At 41.4% G+C, this 20,495-nt stretch overlaps 1 protein-coding gene across 4 annotated transcripts in view; it reads left to right on the top strand.

Annotated features, from left to right (window-relative positions):
* LOC119030205 (myosin light chain 4-like) overlaps nucleotides 1–20,495 on the top strand; it is a 451,755-nt gene that overhangs the window by 278,223 nt on the left and 153,037 nt on the right. For all 4 annotated transcript variants that reach the window (XM_037117622.1, XM_037117621.1, XM_037117624.1 and 1 more), the window contains one exon: nucleotides 18,371–18,475. In XM_037117622.1, coding sequence (XP_036973517.1) covers nucleotides 18,371–18,475 — 105 coding nt within the window. The remainder of the gene's footprint in view (nucleotides 1–18,370; nucleotides 18,476–20,495) is intronic.

Here is a 20,495-nt window from a genome sequence, read left to right as displayed (position 1 = left end):
AAGCAGTTTGCGCTTAAAAAAAATAGACAGACAGGGAGAGAAGTAAATCACAGGTTCTACCTCTCGGATTTCCTGCTATTTCTTTTTTATATCCCGGTTTATAGTGTTGAATCCCCTTCACTGGGTGCAGCACAGCCAGACGGAACACCTCAGGCTTCCCTTCCTGATCCTGACCCCTCCGAGCCTGCACATGAGTTTGTGTTTGCTTCTACTTTCACCAAGCTATATCCCTCAGACTCTACCACAGTTAACACAACTTGAAAAAGAGTGGAATTCCCTTAATTGTTCTCAATAATCTGGATCGAAACTGTATTCACATCTGCCCACATGCATTTTTAATATATATTTTTTTCCCCACAAATGCATCTCAATGAATAGAACTTTTCGAATTTGCGCTCGCAGCCTCTCTGATGCTGTCTTGTGCATTATAAATGGCAAATTTGCATACTCTCACTTTTGTATGAATGTAAGTGTCAGTGTGCATTGAGTTCGAGTTGAAAATATTTTGCTTGCTGCTGTCAGAAAGCCCGACTGCTCAATGCAGCTGTGCCTTAATGTGATTACTAGTTGCTGAGCCATGTGGGGACTGGTGTTGCTGTCAGCTTAATTTACCCGCAAACACATTGTCACAGACACATGTACCCCCAGCCGCACATACGGCATGAGTGTGCACATACAAAGGCGTGCAGACGCGAGCTGACGTTTAGCCGCGGGGCCCAGAGGCCGTAAGTCGGGCCAGTTCGTGCCGATCAGAGTCACATAAGCTATTGAGGTCACATTTAAGTCACGAGAGCCGTCAGAGTCACATGCGACGAATGAGAGAACTGAGTCGTGCATATACACTATTTATGAGCGCTGGAGCGTTACAATGCACAAGCCACCTGTCAACATACACACTGGCAGACTCAAAATCAGTCATTCTCTTTATTTCCTCCCACGCTGTCTTTTATTCACACAAATACAGACAGCCTCACCTGTCAAAGATCTTTCCTGTGAAACCGCGCGCAGCCCTTTTCACTTTAGAAACATTCCTCGGCAGGTCGAAACGAAGTCGGTCCAATGAGCAGAATTCATAAAGGCGCTATAAAATGCAACGCCTGACGCACTGTATATACATTATACATAACGAGTCACTGGGCTGCCCTTCAAACGGGCAGCGCAGGTTCGGGCATTGTGTGTCGACCAACATCTGGCCAGCTGAAGTGTTATTGAGGAGCACTGTGTGTCCTGGCAGCTCAGCTCAATGAGTTCTATTCCGTAGCTAACCTCTATGCGATATATAATTTATTGTACAGTCCATACACTATTAATTTCAGCCGTCTTTGTACTGTCATGGATTCTGGCACTCCTGCAGAGTTACTAACTACACAGGCGCCCGGTACATAATTCACCTTCTGCGTATATAGCTACGTATGTCTGTTTGGCCTTGTATTGGTCTGTATAATAATATACCCCATGTTTGGCACTGCCTACAAGTAGGCTGGATGTTTGTTTTTTCGTATGCCGGAGGACAAGCTTGACCAGTATTTGTCGATTGCCTTAATGACAGGTCCATTACTTCTGCTTGTCATAATTTTGTTGGTTTTGGAAATAGATGTATTGCCAGAGTTTATCCAAATGCAGTAATTATCATCCTGTCAATCTAGAAAAGCGACACCATCTGTCTCTCGAGTGTTGGTGAGGAGTGAACTACCAGTAATTGACGTATTTTTATGACTACATTTTGCTGCAGCTAGGTGAAAGTTCAACTACATCCGAATTTGCATCGTGATTTAAGCCGGTTAATGACCTCGTTCCCATTAGTTGTTGATTCTCTTGTTGATTGGACTGTCATTGACGAACTACCTACTCTTTCTTTCATTTCAACAGCTCTTGTCAGATATATGAAGTGTCTGCTATACATTAGTTATGAATATTGCTTTTTTGCTTTAACAGTCTTTTGAGACAGCGTTGCGTGCTTCTTTTAGAAATTACTAGGCAAGCCACCGGGACTAGAAGGCAGGCGTCGGTGATGGACTTGCAAACGAACCAGTGCTGACATTCATTGCACTTTGCCATGATTAGTGGGGTATTGACCTGACCTGTAAACGTGTAAAATGTTTTGTATTATATTTTGTCATAAATAACATTTGATAATTTATATAATAATTTCAATAATTTCTTTTACAAAGTAGTTGCAGTAAATGCCGCACAAAAGTGCCCTCTTCACTAAAAATATACCACAATTTCACTATTTCTGCGAGCTGCGAGCCCCCTCCCCCATACAGCTGGTGCTCCTGCCCCTTAAACATCCTGAGTCTGCCACTGCTTTAACCGATCTCAAGCATTACTGTATTCAACTTCTTCCAGTGTGGCATGGCAGCTCGCTTCCCCCCACACTGAGGCTCTCAGACTACGTACAGTAGAAATCGGGATACATTACTCAAAAAGTATTATTACTCACAAAGTGGTTTGAAATTCATGGTAAAGTGAAAAATATTGGGCGTTTTAAAGCAATCTTTGCACTCTCTCAATCTTACTCAATAATTTCCAGTGGGGTTGATAAGGCCCATTAGGTTCGCTGGTGTGAGCTGATATTTCTGTGCTGGTGTACGGTACAGTATATCGCAGTTCTCCTCCTATGCGGAAGATGATGATTAGCTTTTACTTTCAGTTTGAACTCATCACCTCACCTCCCGGCTTCACCACAATCATCAATCATTCTCATTACAGGAAGGATTGGAGGCGAAGTCCCGTCTCTCTCCTGTGAACGTGTTCCTCCCCTGTATAACAGTCAACAGCCGCCAGTAACACTCTCCATCTTGCTTCCTCCTTTAAACCCTTTTAACACCATCACATCACATCATTCTTACTTCGGTGTATAATTGTGACATCTCATTCTCTCTTTCCGCCCGCGGAGCTTTTGTTTATAGCTTGTTTCTCCGTCTCCTTCCCTCTGTTCTTGTCTTCTTCTTAATTCATGTGCTCCCTCTAACATTTAATGTATACGTTCTCTGCGGGCGTATTTCTCTGTTAATCAACTTACACATTACCATAATAATCATCCATCCGTCCATTAGCCGAACTTGCTCATCCTGCAAGAGGGTCAGCGAGTAAGAATTCGAGCTTGCTCAAAGAAAATAATGTCAAGTGATCGTTAATTACAACTCTCTCACACTTAAAGCTGCACTCTGTAGCTCTGGGGAAAGAAATTGTAGTTCGAGGAGAAAAATCTTCATTGGCTGATTGTTTTTTATGCTTAAACAAACTTAATAAATAAACTCTCGTTGTTTTCATGACTGAATTAACAAACTGACCTTAAAGGACAACACAATTTCATCCTGTTTTACTTTGTTTATATATGGCGGACCCTGCCACTGTTTTCTGGGGACCTTATTTTCCACTGAGAACTGCATGTTTATTACGTTATGGGGGACAAAAATGAATATTCCTGAGTTTGTATTATTACCTCATTAATATTGAAGATTTGAATTTCTTCTCCAACACTCCATAGTGCCCTTTAATTATGTCCAAGGAATATACATGATCAAATTCTTGATTTTTCTTCTTATTCATGATTGTCTGCAAACAGAAGACTGGCGAGGAGAAGCTCATGTATTCATTTCCTTTCTTTATTTTGTATTTTCCGCTTAATTTTCTTTTTTTTTGGCATCCCGGATTAAAATGACAAATGCTTGTTTTCTCCACATTACGGCACAATGAGAACTGGATCCAATCCTGTCTGTGACGAACCGATACGCCTCCCTTTTTGTCTGCATTTGTCATTTGCATCCAGCACAACACCATGAGGTGAGATGGAAATTTATAGGCTGAGAGCATATGAATCTTTGCCTTCGGAAAAAAAAAAACAAGCTGTCGTCGGATGAATGTTAACGATGGCAGCAGGTGCCTTTGCCTTATGAAACTGAGGACGTCAGTACAGGTGACTGGGAGGAGACTGCATGAATAATGTGTCGCTTCAACAACCATCCCAGAAGTGTTGATTGACGGTAATGGAGTCGTAATCATGCTTTTTTTAAATATATATTTAACTTGGATTTCCTTTTGAGAAGTGGAATAAGTGAGTTGGTTGTATGCACAGAAGAGACAGAGGGCAAAACAGACGGAAGGACGGCAGATTGACGGATGAGGATGTGGGGGGGAAAAAAAGACCCAGAAGACTCTGAAATTATCTAATGGACTTCAGGAGTGTGAAAGAGACTGTAAAAGTGAGATGGGTATGCCCAGTAATTGAAATTTGTCGTGGCGACACGCTGCAGTTTAGCCTCGGTGTTCTGGGAGTTGATGTTTTTTATGGGACTCGGTTTTTGAAGGTATTACAGCTGAGGGGGAAAAGGAAAAAAAAAAAAAAGGCAAGATCGAGACAAGAGAAAAAATGAACTGACACAGTGAAAAAAGGAAGAGAGACTGTGAAATAGAAAACGACTCTGGGCCAGATTTCCACAGACTTTTGCGCCTTGTTTCGGATGTGTTCTTATGTGTGTTGTTTATCAGAGCTGTGCCCTTGCCTGGAAGCACCATTCACCTGTCATCTGGATCACACAGCGTCTGTCAGCGCACCCTTTTGTGTGAATGGCGAAATGTTACTCTATCCTTTATGCATATGTATGTGATGGGGGGATCATGCAAATAGAACAAATACCACACGTGAGCGCTGTTGACTCTATAGTCGTACGGATTTAACAAGCTTCACGCAATTTCTCGGCCTATTAAAGGGAAGTTTTAATGGGACCACGGAAATGTAACTCGACCAGCGTTATCGCAGTGACGGCAGACAACAGGTGAACACTTCACAGAAAAAAATGTGCAGGGGAGCCGAACTAACACAAGTGCCCACAAATAGGGTACAGAGTTATGACTGTGTAGTTATTAAACTTGAAATTGATTTTGATGTTCACTGAGCTGCTAATGCACCGTGGCAATTGCTCTCGTTTGATAAATTATTCGCATTTTGGGCGGATGTTTCTTTTTAGCACGTCCTTTTTTTGTCGCTCCAACTCTTCCCCCTTCGCCAAAGAAGTTTGTGTTTTTACTACAATCGCACCGACTGTTCAAATCTTTCATAGATAAATGTTATTTCTGGGCTTTGAAATTGCACCTAGAAATCTTTTTCAGATGTTTCGCTTCATTAATGAGTAATTTTTTTTCACATCATCGCTCCTTGAAAGCAACTAAAAAAAAAGCAGTCCGAGTCTCTGCTTGTACAATTAGCTCATGCCTCAGCAAATCAGATGCTCATCTGATGCAGGTTGCGAGTGCAAATTTAATGGATGGCTAATTTGTGCTGTGCTTTCGTGTGTGTGTAAGTCTTGTTCGAGAGCGTAAATGGCACATGACCTGCATGAATCCGTTGTGTGTGTATTAACACAGTGTACTTCTATTTTGGTGGCGACCTTTCTGTGCTGAAGACCTTCAGATGAGGAGAGGATGTTTTTGCAAATCAAGGACATTTTTGGCCGGACCTCATTTCATCAAGGGGCTTTTTAGGGTAAGGGTTGAGGAACATAGCCAAAAGTAAGGCATTTGTGCTGTTTGCCAGACTAAAAAGTCACAGTACATCCCGGCCTCTCTTGAAAAGCTACAGGTTTTATGATGGATTTTTTATGATAACTTTCACAGCCTTATATGGCCCCGGTTATACCTCAGACATGCCGCTCCCCCCATAAGTGCAGCCTCAGATGATCAAGTGAGGCCCTTTTTGAAAATCATCCGTTGTTACTCACAGTGACAGGGTTAATAAGACTTTAAAAACTGCGAACCTAAGGCATGCTAACACAGTCGGAGCCTCACGCAGTGTTGGGGATTGGGGAATATGAGTGGTTTCACTACATTTTGCAGCAGCTTGCTGATATTTTCATTGAAAGACAACACTTTAATACATGGTTGATTTAAACTCTACTTAAAAGTTATTCCACTGTTAAACAATGACATACTTTATAAACATTTATTTATCACTTGTAAAGGTTTATATACATCAGTTGAAACTTTCTAATGACAGTCCAAATAATGTTAATGGATGAACTACACAGTATTTATTAACCATTTACAAGTTTTACTAACATCAGCTGTTTATTAATCATTTTATTGTCTATTACTGGTATAGTGAGCTGTTAACTATAAATTTGCCCATTGTTAATGATAGCTATTGCACATTGTTACCCAACAATTCAGATTTGCATAGTAATTTTAGCAGTTAAATGACTTTCCTACCATTTCTTGTAGGTAACTACTGAATCCACTCACAATAAAGAGGAAACAAATGAGGCTCATTATTTTAATACCCACTCTCAAATCGTCAAATGTTTTAAAAACGGGCAAGTTAAATCATATCATTACAGTTTTTAGTAGTAAACATATAATACAAAATATATGTAATGTATAAATGTAGAAATCTACACAATCCTTGGTCCTTGTGAAAGGCACCCCCCGGGATTGTGTAGTTTCAGACAGGTTCAGGTCTCTGGGGTATTCCAGTCAGCTGGATTGTCAGACCAAACGTGGAAAATATTTGCCTGTAGTTTTTTTGCATTTTGAATCTCAAGTTCCATAACTAAACTTGAAAGTATGAGCTGTGGTTCAGAGGTAGAGCCAGTGTTTTGCTATTGGAAGGTCGCTGGTTCTATTCCCCAGAGAGGTTGTGGCATGCTAGTTGGTGGTTCAAAGACTGATGGACTTTGTATACTTTGTATTTCTGACTTTGGATTTATTTTCCAAAACTTCATAGTGCACCTTTAATTGAGTGGCAATTACTGCTGGCATGTGACTGTCTCATATTTTGTAATGTTTTCGTAACACACATTTCCAATTTTAGTTAGATTTTTTTTTTTTTTTTTTTTTTTTTTTTAGTTTGAACTACTTTTTCTGTGCAGCTTAAGTTAACCAAACATATTTCTCCCTGGGGTAGCTTTGCAGTTAAGTTCAACTTCTGCCATGGAAGGTAATGAGCATCTTGCAAAGCTTTAGTACCTTCCCAAAGACTGGCTTCACACCTTCTAAAACTTTCTTCCAGTTATATTTCCTTCTCATTTATAGAGTGTTTTTTTCCCCTCTCCATTTAGTATGTAAAGATTCTCTTTATAAGGCCTTTTATCTTTGAACTTTGCTTTTGTGACTTTTTTAAAGCACATTGTCATAGAACTTACAACTATGGAGAGCGCTACACATCTGCATCCCGACTCTGTTGAGCTGTGACGCTGAGCACAGTCAAGCCTCACCTCAACTGATATTATGACAGAGACCTTTAGTTTTACTGTAAATGGTAAATGAACTTGCATTTCTGTGACGCTCTTCCAGTCTACTGACCACTCAAAGCTCTTTACAACACTTGTCAGTATCACCCATTCACATGCACATTCATACACTGACACTGATGGCAGAGGCTGCCATGCAAGGTGCCAGCTGCTCATCAGGAGCAATTTGGGGTTCAGTATCGTGCTCAAGGACACTTCGACATGCAGCTAGGGGGAGCCAGGATTCGAGGCAGCAGCCTTCAGATTACAAGACGACCCGCTCTACCTCCTGAGCTACAGCCGCCCCTAGAAGAGAAAGAGCGTTTTTTTTCTTAAGTATGTCTGCAATGTGAGGCATTTATTTATTTATCTAATCAAGAAGCACTTATCCGCCCTCTCAAAGTTGTTCAAGGCCCAAATAAAATGTGAAGACGGCACAAGGCGCCCTGATGGTTCTTGTAAGTTTATTTGCTTGAGGCTGCATTTAAAGTTGAGATGTACATAGCTGGAATTATTAGACCTGAAGCACTCACTATAAACCTCTATATAAACTCAAGGGCTGCAAAAACAACCATTTCTCACTGACTTTAATTTGTTTGACTTCCTGAATGATGCATGCAACGGCCGCATTGCAGAACATGTATACATGGCACTAAATGTCATGAGAATTTTTATTTTACAGAGAGACTAGTTAAATGAAAGTGTGCTTACACTATAGTGGACAGACCTTTGATGGATGCAATGCATGTATCACTCAGTGAAATAGGTTTTTCACATCCTACCAGGTACTCTCGGCTATCAAGTATTTTCACGCTGATTTTCAGAAACAGCTCCCCTGTGTGAACATATTATCAGCAGATGTGCAAATGTGTTTCTGTGTTTGAACACAAGGAACGTGCTTGTCATGGGATGTTTAAAGTAAAACCTATTTTCAGCAATGTGATCAACTAACACGTGCAAATGTGTCGCTGTGCTGCTTTTTCAATATATTTCCTCGACTCCCTGCTTCTGTGTCTCCTCCTCAGTCTGTCTTTGTCTCCGTCCGCCACCTCTCGGGCATGTTCTAACACGATGCATAAATTCAGAACCAATTTTACACCACATTGCCTTGGCTTCACTCTCCAAATACCGCCAGACTCTCACAGCCTGCATCCAACTCAACTCTCAACCTGTTTAAGTGCACCAGACCGAAAGACTGACTGCAGCGTTCCGCACGCACATTTTTTAACACGGATTTAATAGAACTTTTAATCATGTCTAAAATCTTTATGGTGCAGGCAAATTTTCATGAGTTATGGCGTAAGGTTTATGAAGTGAGTAAAAGAGGGGATTGTACCTGCAACGCTCTGCATCTGCCCAGGACTTATGGCTGTGTCCAATGAACAAGGGAGAGAAAATATGTTGCTGTATAGTTGGCGATAAACTACTGTTAATAAGGAAGGTGTACTGGCAACCGAAATCCAGACGCTTGTCTAGTGCAGAGGAGAGCTGATCAAACACCAAGTTCGACACAATATTTCTTTTCCAGAAGTTATTTATCGCATAGATGTCGACTGAAGAGAGGCAGTCTCTCCTCATCTTGTGTAATAATAAGAAACAACACATTCACTTGTAACAGTCACAAGATTACATATGCTCTCTCTCAAAACACGATTCCAGTCACCTACGTCTCATTATACACATACACTCCTTGTACACTTCAACCACCGTTGTGTGTCTTACACTTAGGTCAAAACAATCATACATTAAGAGGCTTCCCCAACCCCTTCAGGATGAACTCCTTACCTCAGTTTCTTTTTTTTATTCAAGATCTTTTTATTAACATTTTCTTATTATAGCAAGTGTACAGTGCTGGATAGCCATTACAAAGATTATGGGTACATATCAATCGCACCATGTACACATAAAGAAGAAAGAAAAGGAAAACAGGACAAATGAAATAAGACGAAACCTCGCACATTGTGCAAAATAATCCCCCCCGTGTCATTGCCAGATTACCAGTCACAAGTATCACTGTTAAACCAAAAGCACAGAGTATATAACAGATGTACAGCAAAGCTGAGCAGTATTCAAGGGCCAAGCCCTTAAAGGGTCTGGAAGTCTCTTAGAAAGGGGCCCCACACCTTCTGAAACCTCTTATTTGAATGCTGCAGGGAGTGTCTGATTTTCTCCAGTTTCAAGCAGGACATGATGTCCTCCAACCACTGCGCATGAGTGGGAGGAAAAGTATCCCTCCACCTGAGCAGAATTGCTCGTCGAGCCAGAAGGGAGGCAAAGGATAAAATGCGTTGCTTTGCTGTAGTTAGCTTTTCCTCCCCTCCCATAATCCCGAACAGAGCAGTCACTGGGTTTGGATCTAATTTTGTGTTTAACACCTGAGAAAGTGTATGAAAAACCTCCCTCCAATATCTCCCAAGGCCTGAGCAAGACCAGTACATGTGGATGAGAGAAGCCTCCACATTTTTGCATTTTACACAGTATGGACTGATATCCGGATATATGGAGGACAGCTTTGCTTTTGAAATATGAGCCCTGTGCACCACTTTAAACTGGATTAAACAGTGGCGTGCACAGAGAGAGGTTGAATTAACCAGTTTAAGTGCGGAGACCCAAGCATCCTCCGACAGAGGAAAGCCCAAGTCCTCCTCCCATGCAGCCTTCAGCCTATCTGTGGAGGCACCTCCAAGCTCCAAGAGCCTGCCATACAGAGCCGAAATGAGCCTCTTTTTAAGTGGATTTATAGAAAGGACGGTGTCAACTATAGTCGAATCTGCTGTTGTTACAGAGCCGATCTTCTGAGAGAGGATAAAATGTCTTGCCTGGAGATACCTAAAGAAATTTGACTTAGGGAGGCTGAATTTCCTACTCAGTTGCTCAAATGATGCCAGATTGCTGTCTATGAACAGATCCTGAAAACGTACAATCCCTTTCCTGTGCCACTCCTGAAAGGCGGAGTCTTGGCAGGATGGTTTAAAAAGGTGGTTTGATGCGATGGGGCTTAGCAAGGAAAAACTGTGAAAACCAAAATGTTTCCTAAATTGGACCCAAATTTTTAGTGAGTGTTTAACCACTGGGTTTCTGAGTGATCTTAATGAGGTTAGTGGAAGTGAGGATCCAAGGAGGGCAAGAACCGACAAATCACTATTTGATTGTACCTCCATCGCCACCCAGTCCGGGCAGTCAGGCTGGCCATAACAGGAAGACCAAAATGCAAGGCATCGCAAGTTAGCAGCCCAATAATAAAAACGAAAGTTAGGGAGGGCCAAACCCCCCATCGCCTTGGTCTTTTGAAGGTGAATCCTGCCCAGACGTGGTCGTCCACCCCTCCACAAGTACGCTGAAATAACTGAGTCAAGAAGCCGGAAAAAGGACCCGGGGATAAAGACTGGTAAGGCCTGAAAAAGGTACAAAAATTTAGGTAGAATGGTCATTTTGATTGAGTTGATACGACCCACAAGTGACATTGACAGGGGCGACCATTGTGTTAGGGTTTGTTTAGTCTGATTTAACAAAGTGATAAAATTCTCTTGGAAAAGATCTTTATGTTTCCGTGTCACAGATATGCCTAAATAGGAAAGTTTGTTCTTAATTTTGAAGGGAAAACTGCTAAGGTCTAGTGCACATGCTTTATTGTTGATGGGAAAAAGCTCACTTTTATTAAGATTTAATTTATAGCCTGAAAGTTTACCGAACTGACTGAGTAGCGCCAGAACAGGGGGTAATGAGACTGTTGGATAAGAGATAAAGAGCAACAGGTCGTCAGCGTAAAGTGAGACTTTATGTTCCGCGTGACCCCTCCGGACACCGGATATACTCCTACAAGAACGAAGTGCTATAGCGAGCGGTTCAATAGCCATATCGAAAAGCATGGGACTGAGAGGACACCCCTGGCGGGTTCCTCGATGTAAACTAAAGGGTCTTGACCGTTGGGAGTTAGTATGAATTGAAGCTGTGGGGTGCAAATATAATAGTTTAATCCATGAGGTAAAGTTTGGACCCAGACCAAATCTGTCCAGCACAGTAAATAAGTAGTCCCACTCAACACGATCGAATGCTTTCTCTGCGTCAAGAGAAACAACACATTCAGGGACATCCTCAGGGGCAGAATAGATAATGTTAAACAATCGTCTTATGTTGAAGTAGGACTGCCTGCCCTTAACAAAACCTGTTTGGTCTTTGGATATGATTGTAGGAAGGGCATTCTCCAATCTGTGAGCCAGAACCTTGGCTAAAATTTTGGCGTCCGTGTTTAGGAGGGAAATAGGCCTGTAGGAGGTGCACTCCATCGAGTCTTTACCTTTTTTAGCTATAAGAGTAATACAAGCCTCAGAGAATGAAAGAGGAAGGGAGCCACGCTGGCAGGATTCTGTAAGAACTGAACACAGCAATGGGGATAGGAGCAAGGAGAATTTCTTAAAAAATTCTGTTGGGAAGCCGTCGGGGCCCGGACATTTACCCGACTGCATTGAGGAGACAGCCAGCGCTATTTCTGCCTGGGATATAGGTTCCTCTAATTTCTTCCTTAGATCTGGTGTGAGACTGGGAATGTTGAGACCATTTAAAAAATCAGAGGCACCATCACAATCCGACTGAGATTCTGAGGTGTACAGTTGGGTATAGAAGTCCCTGAATGCTTTATTAATTTGTAAAGGGTCCGTAGTTATGTGGCCACTTGGTAGTCGGATCTTAGGAATGTTTTGTTTGGCCCTGGAGCCTTTAAGTTGGTTAGCTAATAATTTATCTGATTTGTCTCCATATATATAAAACTTGGTTTTGCTCTTTAAGAGTGATTGTTCTATTGAGTGAGTGGTAAGCAAATCAAATTTGGTCCTCAGTTCCAACCGCTTTTTGTAAAGATCTGGGGATTTTGTCCGAGCGTATTGTTTATCAATCTCTTTAATTAGGTGGGCAAGATCTGATTGCTCCTTATGGGATTTTCGCCTCACTTGCGCAGTGTAGGATATAATCTGTCCCCGGATGTAAGCCTTGAGGGAATCCCAGACAACTAGACTAGATATGTCTGGAGACATATTAGTAGTGACAAAAAAAGTTATTTCCTTCTCCATGAATTCAACAAAATTATCATCAGACAACAAAGTTGAATTAAATCGCCACTGTCTGTCTCTCCGTGGCAGGCCAGGAAGGGACATGGTCAAGACGAGAGAGGCATGGTCAGAGATGACAATGCTCTGGTAGGCACAGGAGCGGACCAGGGGAATTAATTTGTTATCAATAAAAAGATAGTCAATCCTTGTGTATGTGTGATGGACATGTGAGAAAAAAGAGTATTCTCTATCACGTGGATGCAGAGAGCGCCACACATCACAAATGCCATAGTCAGAAAGAAAAGCCTGAATAAAATTGGCTGATTTACTCGCTGTGCCCGGGTTCGCAGAGGACCGGTCCAAAACCGGGTCAAGCCAACAGTTGAAGTCCCCACCAAGTATAAGAGAATATGTATTAAGATCAGGGAGTAAGGAGAATACCCGTTCAAAGAAGGCTACGTCATCTATATTTGGGGCGTAAACATTCACAAGCACGACTGGTGTATTGTATAGTTTACCAGAGACAATCACATATCGACCAAATTTGTCAGAAGTTACATTATGGAGTTCAAATAATACATCCTGACTGATGAGGATCGAGACTCCTCGGGCTTTGGCCTGGAATGAGGAGTGAAATCCCTGCCCCAACCATCCTGAAAGTAAACGGCTATTGTCCGAACAGCGAATATGGGTTTCTTGTAGAAAGGCTAGTTCTGTTTTAAGTTGTTTTAGATGTGAAAAGACCTTTCTTCTTTTAACAGGGTGATTCAGGCCCTTAACGTTCCAGCTCGCTAGATTCAAATGTCTACTCATAGTGTTTGACATGGAAAATTAGGATGTAAGCACAGTGACCTGGACGAAAAGCTGAAAAAGTATAGATGTGACTAGTGCAAAGTGTAAATTTCAAGAGAAATATTAAAACGTTTCTGGCAATGACACACACCCCCAAACCGCCCTCCCCAACCAAGATAGCTGCTAGAAAAAGAAGCAGCAAGCTCTTCAAACCAAACATTGTACAATAACACATCTTCCTAATTCACATGAACTAAACTAGCTACTGCTCCTATATCATGAACATATATGCACTCGGCACCTCAAAACCAACAGGAGAGGGAGTATAAAAAGGAATCCCCTTTCAAGATAGGACTTTGACACTCTGATTTGAGCTCTACGAACCGGATAAATAAACATGCTCACCCATGTAAACAAACCGTGCCAGCTAAGAAGGCATGGAGCCTTCAGAAGCGGGGAAGAGAGTTGTTTGACAGTCTTATGACGGCTTCGGAGACTTGCGGAGGGTCTCGATGTATTTCTGAGCCTCGTCCACGGAGCTGATCCACTTTCTGGCCCCGCCGGGCGGTGCGAGACGGAGTCGGGCGGGATAGAGGAGAGCAGGCTTCATACCCAGCTTATAAAGTTCTGTCATTACTCCGCTGTATTCCGCCCGCTGAGAGAGGATTTCCGGGCTGTAGTCTTCCACAACGCGGACCGGCTGGCCATGATATTCAAGTTTCCCTCTCCGCCGCGCCTCTCTGATGAGAAGATCCTTAATCTGGTACCGGTGTAGGCGGATGATGACTGGCCGCGGTCGCTGTCCGGAGGCCGGCTTTGGTGCTAGAGAGCGATGCGCTCTGTCGAGTTCTGGTGGTGAGGGCAGTGTGTTATTTCCAAACACCTCGCACAGCAGCTTCGAGAAGAAATCGGTGGGTGATCCGCTCTCAATGGACTCCGGTAGTCCTAGTATCCGTATGTTCTGCCTCCTGCTTCGGCTCTCCAAGTCAGTAACTTTAGTTTTTAGCCGAGTGTTATCATCACGTAGGGTCGAGCAGATGCCTTCGAGGTCCATGACTCGCTGACTGAGGTCTTCTGTGGCAAGTTCGAGGGATGAAACCCGCTCGCCGTGGTCGTCCACTGCGAGCCGCATTTGGTCGAGTTTCGAGTCGAGCTGACTGAATGACGCTTTGAACTCGGCAGTTAGCGCAGCGCGGTGTTCCTCGAGTAGCTCGGTCATGGCCGCTACAGTTAGGCTAGCGCTAGCATCTTCTTTTTTGCTCGACCTACCGCCTTTTGTAGCCATTTCAGAGTTAGCAGGGCCTGTTCAGGAGGCACAAAAAGAGAAAAGATAACACAGGGAAAAGGGGATTCCGTTTGACATGAAGGTTGGAGGGCTGAGTGGTTTAAAAAGTTCGGTATTCACGGGAGCACACACGCAACACGTCTACTCCATCTGCTCGCAAACCGGAAGTCCCCTCAGTTTCTTTATGTTTTTTGGTTTTTTTTTTCCTTTTCCACGGCACAATATACCGTACACAATACACAAGTACGTCCATTCGTACTCTGCAACCACATAGCTATCACAAGACAGAACTCATGCTGGAAGCCCACAGACATAAGATTTCCCTTTACATAGATAATAATCTTGTATCACTGATTATTATTTGTATAACAGGAAAGTAATGTGTTTTCATTCAAAGCCAACCATGTTTCTTGTAAGACTTTTAGCACGTTACCCTGTTATTAGATTTTAAACATGTTAGCATTAGTGCCTTGTATGATATTTACTTGCGCAATTACTGTGTGGTACTGGACCACAATTACAGAATTGCCTTGTAATGAACAGTGTTTCCTTTTTTTATGGTCACTTCAAAATACCACTGAAATTCAAATTCAGAGATATCCAAATGCATGGCAAGATCACAACCACAGTGGTATATTATGAGAATTTACTGTGAAAACTGGATGTGCATCTTCATATTTTCCTGTCTACGGTATCGTAACCAGTTGATCTTGTAGTGGTAATGTCTTTTTGTAAGTGCTCAGCTTGGCTTGAAAAGAACCAAAACAGTCCGTTGCCTTCTGTATTTGCTTGCCTGGCTTCATTTTTAGACTTTTAAAGGGCTACGTCTGCTGTCTGATATTCTACGGTATTGAACACAGCTGATCATCCAGTGATTGAGCTCTCCTTCAAGCCTGTTTTCACTCAAGGTTATATAACTGCGTCGATCAAATGCTTCAGTGTTGTGAGTGTGCTCTACCATTCACCCCTAGTGTCTACACTTTTGTGACTAATCAGACTTGAAAGTTCATTGTTACATATACTGGCCCCTTTACACTTGCCAACAAAATGATATAATAATCACATAATTTTATTCACATAATTTGTTTAAACATTTGTTAAATTAACACCTTAATTTTTTGTGCCCGTACTGTCTTTATGTAGTGTTGAAAATGGTTGGAAATTGTCTCAAATGGAAACAAAAAAAGACTAGCAAGCTGAAGGGGGAATGAAATTCTGCTGCTGGGATAAGAGGTATATTAGAGAAAAACATTTCAAGGAGAATTGATTAGGCTCTGAAAATGACAAGTGCAAACAATGAAAATGTGCGGATGAGTAATTGCAAACAAAAGTGAATGTAAGCATTGTTATTGTCGTAAAATGTGGTCTAACATCATATGAAATGTTCAATATTTTCTATATGCAGTTTATAGGCTAATGTGGAAGGAATGATTGCACAGCGGCTTCAAAACCTGACGGTTTATTCTCATCACAGATTATTATTATTAATTTGCTTATTATTTTTTTATAAATCCCAGGAAATGTGATACACGGCTTTTATTCTGAAATGTGCAAGTGCTGTGAGAAACACTGCGAGGAGAAATTCATCACCATGTGTTGCTTAAGTCCAAAAACAATAGTTTTCCCTTAGTACTCCTCTCTTCTCAATTGCACTGCAGTTTTATAATCACAAAAAGACACAGTTCCTGAAATCCTTTCAAGTGACAGCACTTAACAGTGCAGCCAGGATGTATCATTATCCCTGTGGGGGTTACGCATTTGCCTCCTACAGAAGAGCGAATTTTTGAGCCATTATCAACCGTCGCCACACATCATATGGGTCACTTCTTTTGACACTTCAACCCTTATTGTACGGTTTCTTTTTCCATGCTTCTTTGTTTCAATTTACTGTCAACAGGTGGAGCATCCCCTCAGACGCTCCTTCATAGCCAAGAGAAACTCATTGATTTTCTTTCTGTTCGTTATCCCCCTACCACTCTGGGAGATTAGGGAGTGTAATCACTGTGATCCAAGGGATTATTCAAGCAAAACATATGTACAACCATGAGGAAATGAGATGGATGTTATTAGCATAAAGTCATTTTCTTTAGGCCATGACTTGGGCTCAATTACTGGGTTAAAATAAAGCTGAAAATGTGTGATGCGTTTTGCAGTAATAGCTGTTTTTTAAACAACAGCTTTCTGGTGGACATTTCATATCAATTTTAGAATGCTGTTCAAAGCCATCCAGATGTGTTAAGTTATTTTTCGATGACTTATTTATCCATTTGTGGCTTAACACTTTGCAAATCCTTGGCAATTATCACTTTGTAGCAGTCCCTGTGCATTTAGCACGGTTATAGGTTTTGATGTCAGAGTGGCAAGGCAGTGCAAACAAAGCCTCTTAACTCCCACAGCCTCACTCTTGCTCTCACACTGACTTAAACACAGACATGCACACACACAAGAACACAGGCACACATGCACACACTCTGGGGATTTGGCCCAATTTAATTAGCAAATCAAGCTCCAAAGACGTGGGAACGATGGACAACAGTTGCAAACAAATCAGACAAGGAGGGAGTGGTTCCTGATACTTCCCTTAAAGGGGTTGAATACAAACACTGTATTTGTTTTTTTGTTGTTGTTTGTTTCAAGCCAAAAGCCTACATGTGTGGACTTTACAAATAAGACAGTTCATATATTAGAGTCGCTACCCATTGTTACACCCTAGCTTCAGCATAATTTAAACAAAAAAAACAGTTTTGTATGTTTGTTTCTAATTCTAAAGCATTGCTGTCAAAGAAAAGGTCAAATAAAGAAAGCATAACAAAACAATAGAAAAACAAACTTATTTAGCAGCTTCAAATTAAGTCCAAAATACAGGCTTTTGAGGCAATTATCTGTGTCTAGTACTACTGAACATAAAACAGTATCATCAGCGTATCAATCAAACAAAATTACGTGTTTATATGTATGTTTAAATGTAATCCAAGTAGAACATGTTTCCAAAATAGTTGTGAAGGATCACAAATTTAACCCTGAGGAACACCACAGAACAGCTTGGATGGATGAGAATGGTTGTAATCAGAATTCATGATGATGATAATCCAGAATTGAAAATACAGCAATCAATTGTTCCAATTCAGTTAAGTAACAACTATAATATACTGGTTAACATGTATATCTAACTTACAGATCCCTCATGGGACAGATATTCTCAATTCTAGAATTATTTGTGTACAGAATGATACCTAAATGAGATCAATTTGTCATGTGAAATGGATACTGTATTTTTTAAAGGTGCAAAATGTAGGAATCGTACTTTTAAAATAGTCAAAATTATCTCAAATTGTAAAAGGAATGTGAAGAAATAACAGTTATGATGTTACTTAGATGTATGTATTGTCCATTTAAGATGAAATGCTAATCAACTAGCCTTTAGCGGCATTGTGCTTAAAGAGGTGATTGTGAGTCTGGGCAGAGTCAAGCTAATATGACGGCTAGCTGCTGACTGAACTAGCAGCAGTTAATAATTACTCGGGTGAAATGCAGCACCTTATTTTTTGCCAATTCCACAGGTGGTCATTATTACATGCTTCACCTTGATATGCATCAGCAAAATCTATACAACAGAGATAAAGTAATGAGAATGTTCTGCATATAGGTTTTATTTCTACAGAATGAAGTAAGTGCCCTGCATGGTTAGCATTTTAATTGAATCTACTTTGAATAAAATGTAGATTTAAATGGACTTGAGTTGAAATTGTATCCCTTTGTCCTTTTGCAGTACCATTATCATAATGATCTTGACTAACCTGAATTACTTTCATACGGTCTTGTTCATACAGCTCGAACACATTCAATAAGACATTTCTCTGTCTGTTTTTGTTTAATGGAGAGTGTTGATTACCTGAGAAATGTACTGGTTAACAGTTGCCATCTTTTTCTACAGCATAATTGTGCCCTTAAGCGCCAGAACTATTGACTGATTGATTCTTCTTGGATTTCTTTCCACTTTCTTATCTTCTCACTGCCAGCAACTGGAGGTGTGTTTGGACCTCAAGGGGAATCAGGGTCAGAGCCTGAAGATGACAGCCAAATGAAGTTTTACACAGAACACAGAGGACGAAGGCGCAGCAAGGGTGAGAGGGAATGCAGGAGTGCTTCTTTGTATATTGTTATAAATGTGTTACATTCTAAAGACATTACCTTGTGCAAAGGGGGGGGGGGGGGGGGGGGGGGGGCTTTTACCTACTGCATACTGCTGAGAAAGCAATAAAGAAGAAAAAAAGGGGGGGGGGGGGTAATTCAACAAAATATTTTGGAAACAAATGAATTCCAAAACTTGCACTGTGCGAATACGAGGTGGAATGATTGTAGGGTAACATATAGCCGGGTGAAATGAGGCTAAACATTTCTGGAATTGTCAGCCAAGCTGGAAGTAGGAAGGAGTCATGCACATTCCCGATGGGCTTTAAAGTGCTGTTCCGTGGCACAGCTCAATGACACTCAAAGCAGATACATGAGCTGATGTAAATGGAGACTCAGTGATGAGCAAAGCTGAGTCAAATTACTTTGATGGGAAGCATGATTTTAACTTCCCTTACCACATAGTGATATACGATAGTGAAGACCGTGTGTGGATTTTTTTCGCGTGAGTGTCTATGTGAGTAAGTGACCTGGAGAAATTGAAACAGGATTAGTCTGCGTGTGTCCACTTGGGTGTCCATACAGTGATTGAAACGTAATGGAAATCAATGCATTCCTATCATTTCCCACACCTACAGTTCATTATCCAATAGCTGCGAGTCAGAGAAGGAAGAAAAGTCACGCGCATATTAATCTTCTTCTTTGTCTTCTTCTTCATCTTACTCGCAAGTGTATCAATTTTCAATTTTAATTTATATTCAAGTTCAAGCTTTTCCCATCGAGGGCCAAAACCGAAACTTAATGGTTGGCCACGGGCCAAAAGAAACCACCTGTAGAATTGTCAAACTGTTGGCGCTCGCATATATACTTTATTAGTGAGGCGCATGGGCTCACATAAAACTCATGGCTGTGATCTGCGTAAAAGTTACAGCCCATGTAAAAAAAAGGTTGTGCTATCTGTAGCAGATGGGTAGAGGGAAATAAATAAAAACGAAGAGTTTTATTTGGGGCTTTAGGGTGTTTCTCTGTATTTGTCTGTCCGTTGCTAGTGTTCCTGTGAGTGTGTGTGAATGTTTGAACGAGGTGTTTGAATTGTGGCCATAAAGTAAGTGTTTGCCATTGTGAGAGTACATGCTTTTGTCTACTCAGTAGGCTTTTATAGTAATTGAGCGACCCCTTCACAAGCCCGGTGACATCACCCACACCCCAAAGGGATTAGCTGCTTCGCCACTTTTGCCGCAGATAGTCGATGTTCCCATCCCTTCACAATAACGGGACATGGGATTCAGGACAAGTGGTCCTGATTTCGACCTTGGGCAGTGTGTCACAATGTCCAAAAATTTCTGATGGGATCCAGAATATTGTCTTTGTTGATCAAAATGTCAGTTATTTTCTTGATTAATTGCTTGTTTGGCCTTTAAAATGTCAGGAAATGTTGAAACATGTCAATCAGTGTTTCCAGAAGCCCAGGATGACGGCCTGCAACACCAGGTTACTGATTGAACTCAGGAGTTCTATTAACATTTCTATCATGATATGTCGTATCAGTTCAGTCTAACAATGAACTGAACATTTTCCAGCAGTTGATGTTGTTGTTGTTTAATATACATAAGTCAACCATCATAAGAATTTGCTGCCACCTGAGTTGGGCCGAGATTAATTGCTTGGAACAGGGACACGAAAACAGGCCTTTTAATTTAAAAAATACATTTGCAACAAATCTACATGGTCTATGCAAGAATACATTTCCAATATTTAGTATTTAGTATTTAGTATATATTAGTATATTAGTATTTAGTGCTATACCTATCACAGCCCAGGACTCCACCTTTGAAAATGCTGCCGCTCTCTCATGATAAATATCAGTAGACAGAGGTTAAGCGGCTAATTTCATTCCCCATAACCTGGCTTGGAAATGTGAGCTCCGACAGAGCCAAAGGGCAACCAAAACAACCAATCTATAACCCTGTCAGTGGGAATAAGATCATATATCACCCCTGCAAATGATTCCGG

This window comes from Acanthopagrus latus, chromosome 12 (genome assembly GCF_904848185.1).
Source record: "Acanthopagrus latus isolate v.2019 chromosome 12, fAcaLat1.1, whole genome shotgun sequence".
Lineage (NCBI taxonomy): Eukaryota > Metazoa > Chordata > Actinopteri > Spariformes > Sparidae > Acanthopagrus > Acanthopagrus latus.
The sequence above is the reverse complement of the archived record's forward strand: the minus strand, read 5'-3'. Positions and strand labels throughout refer to the sequence as shown.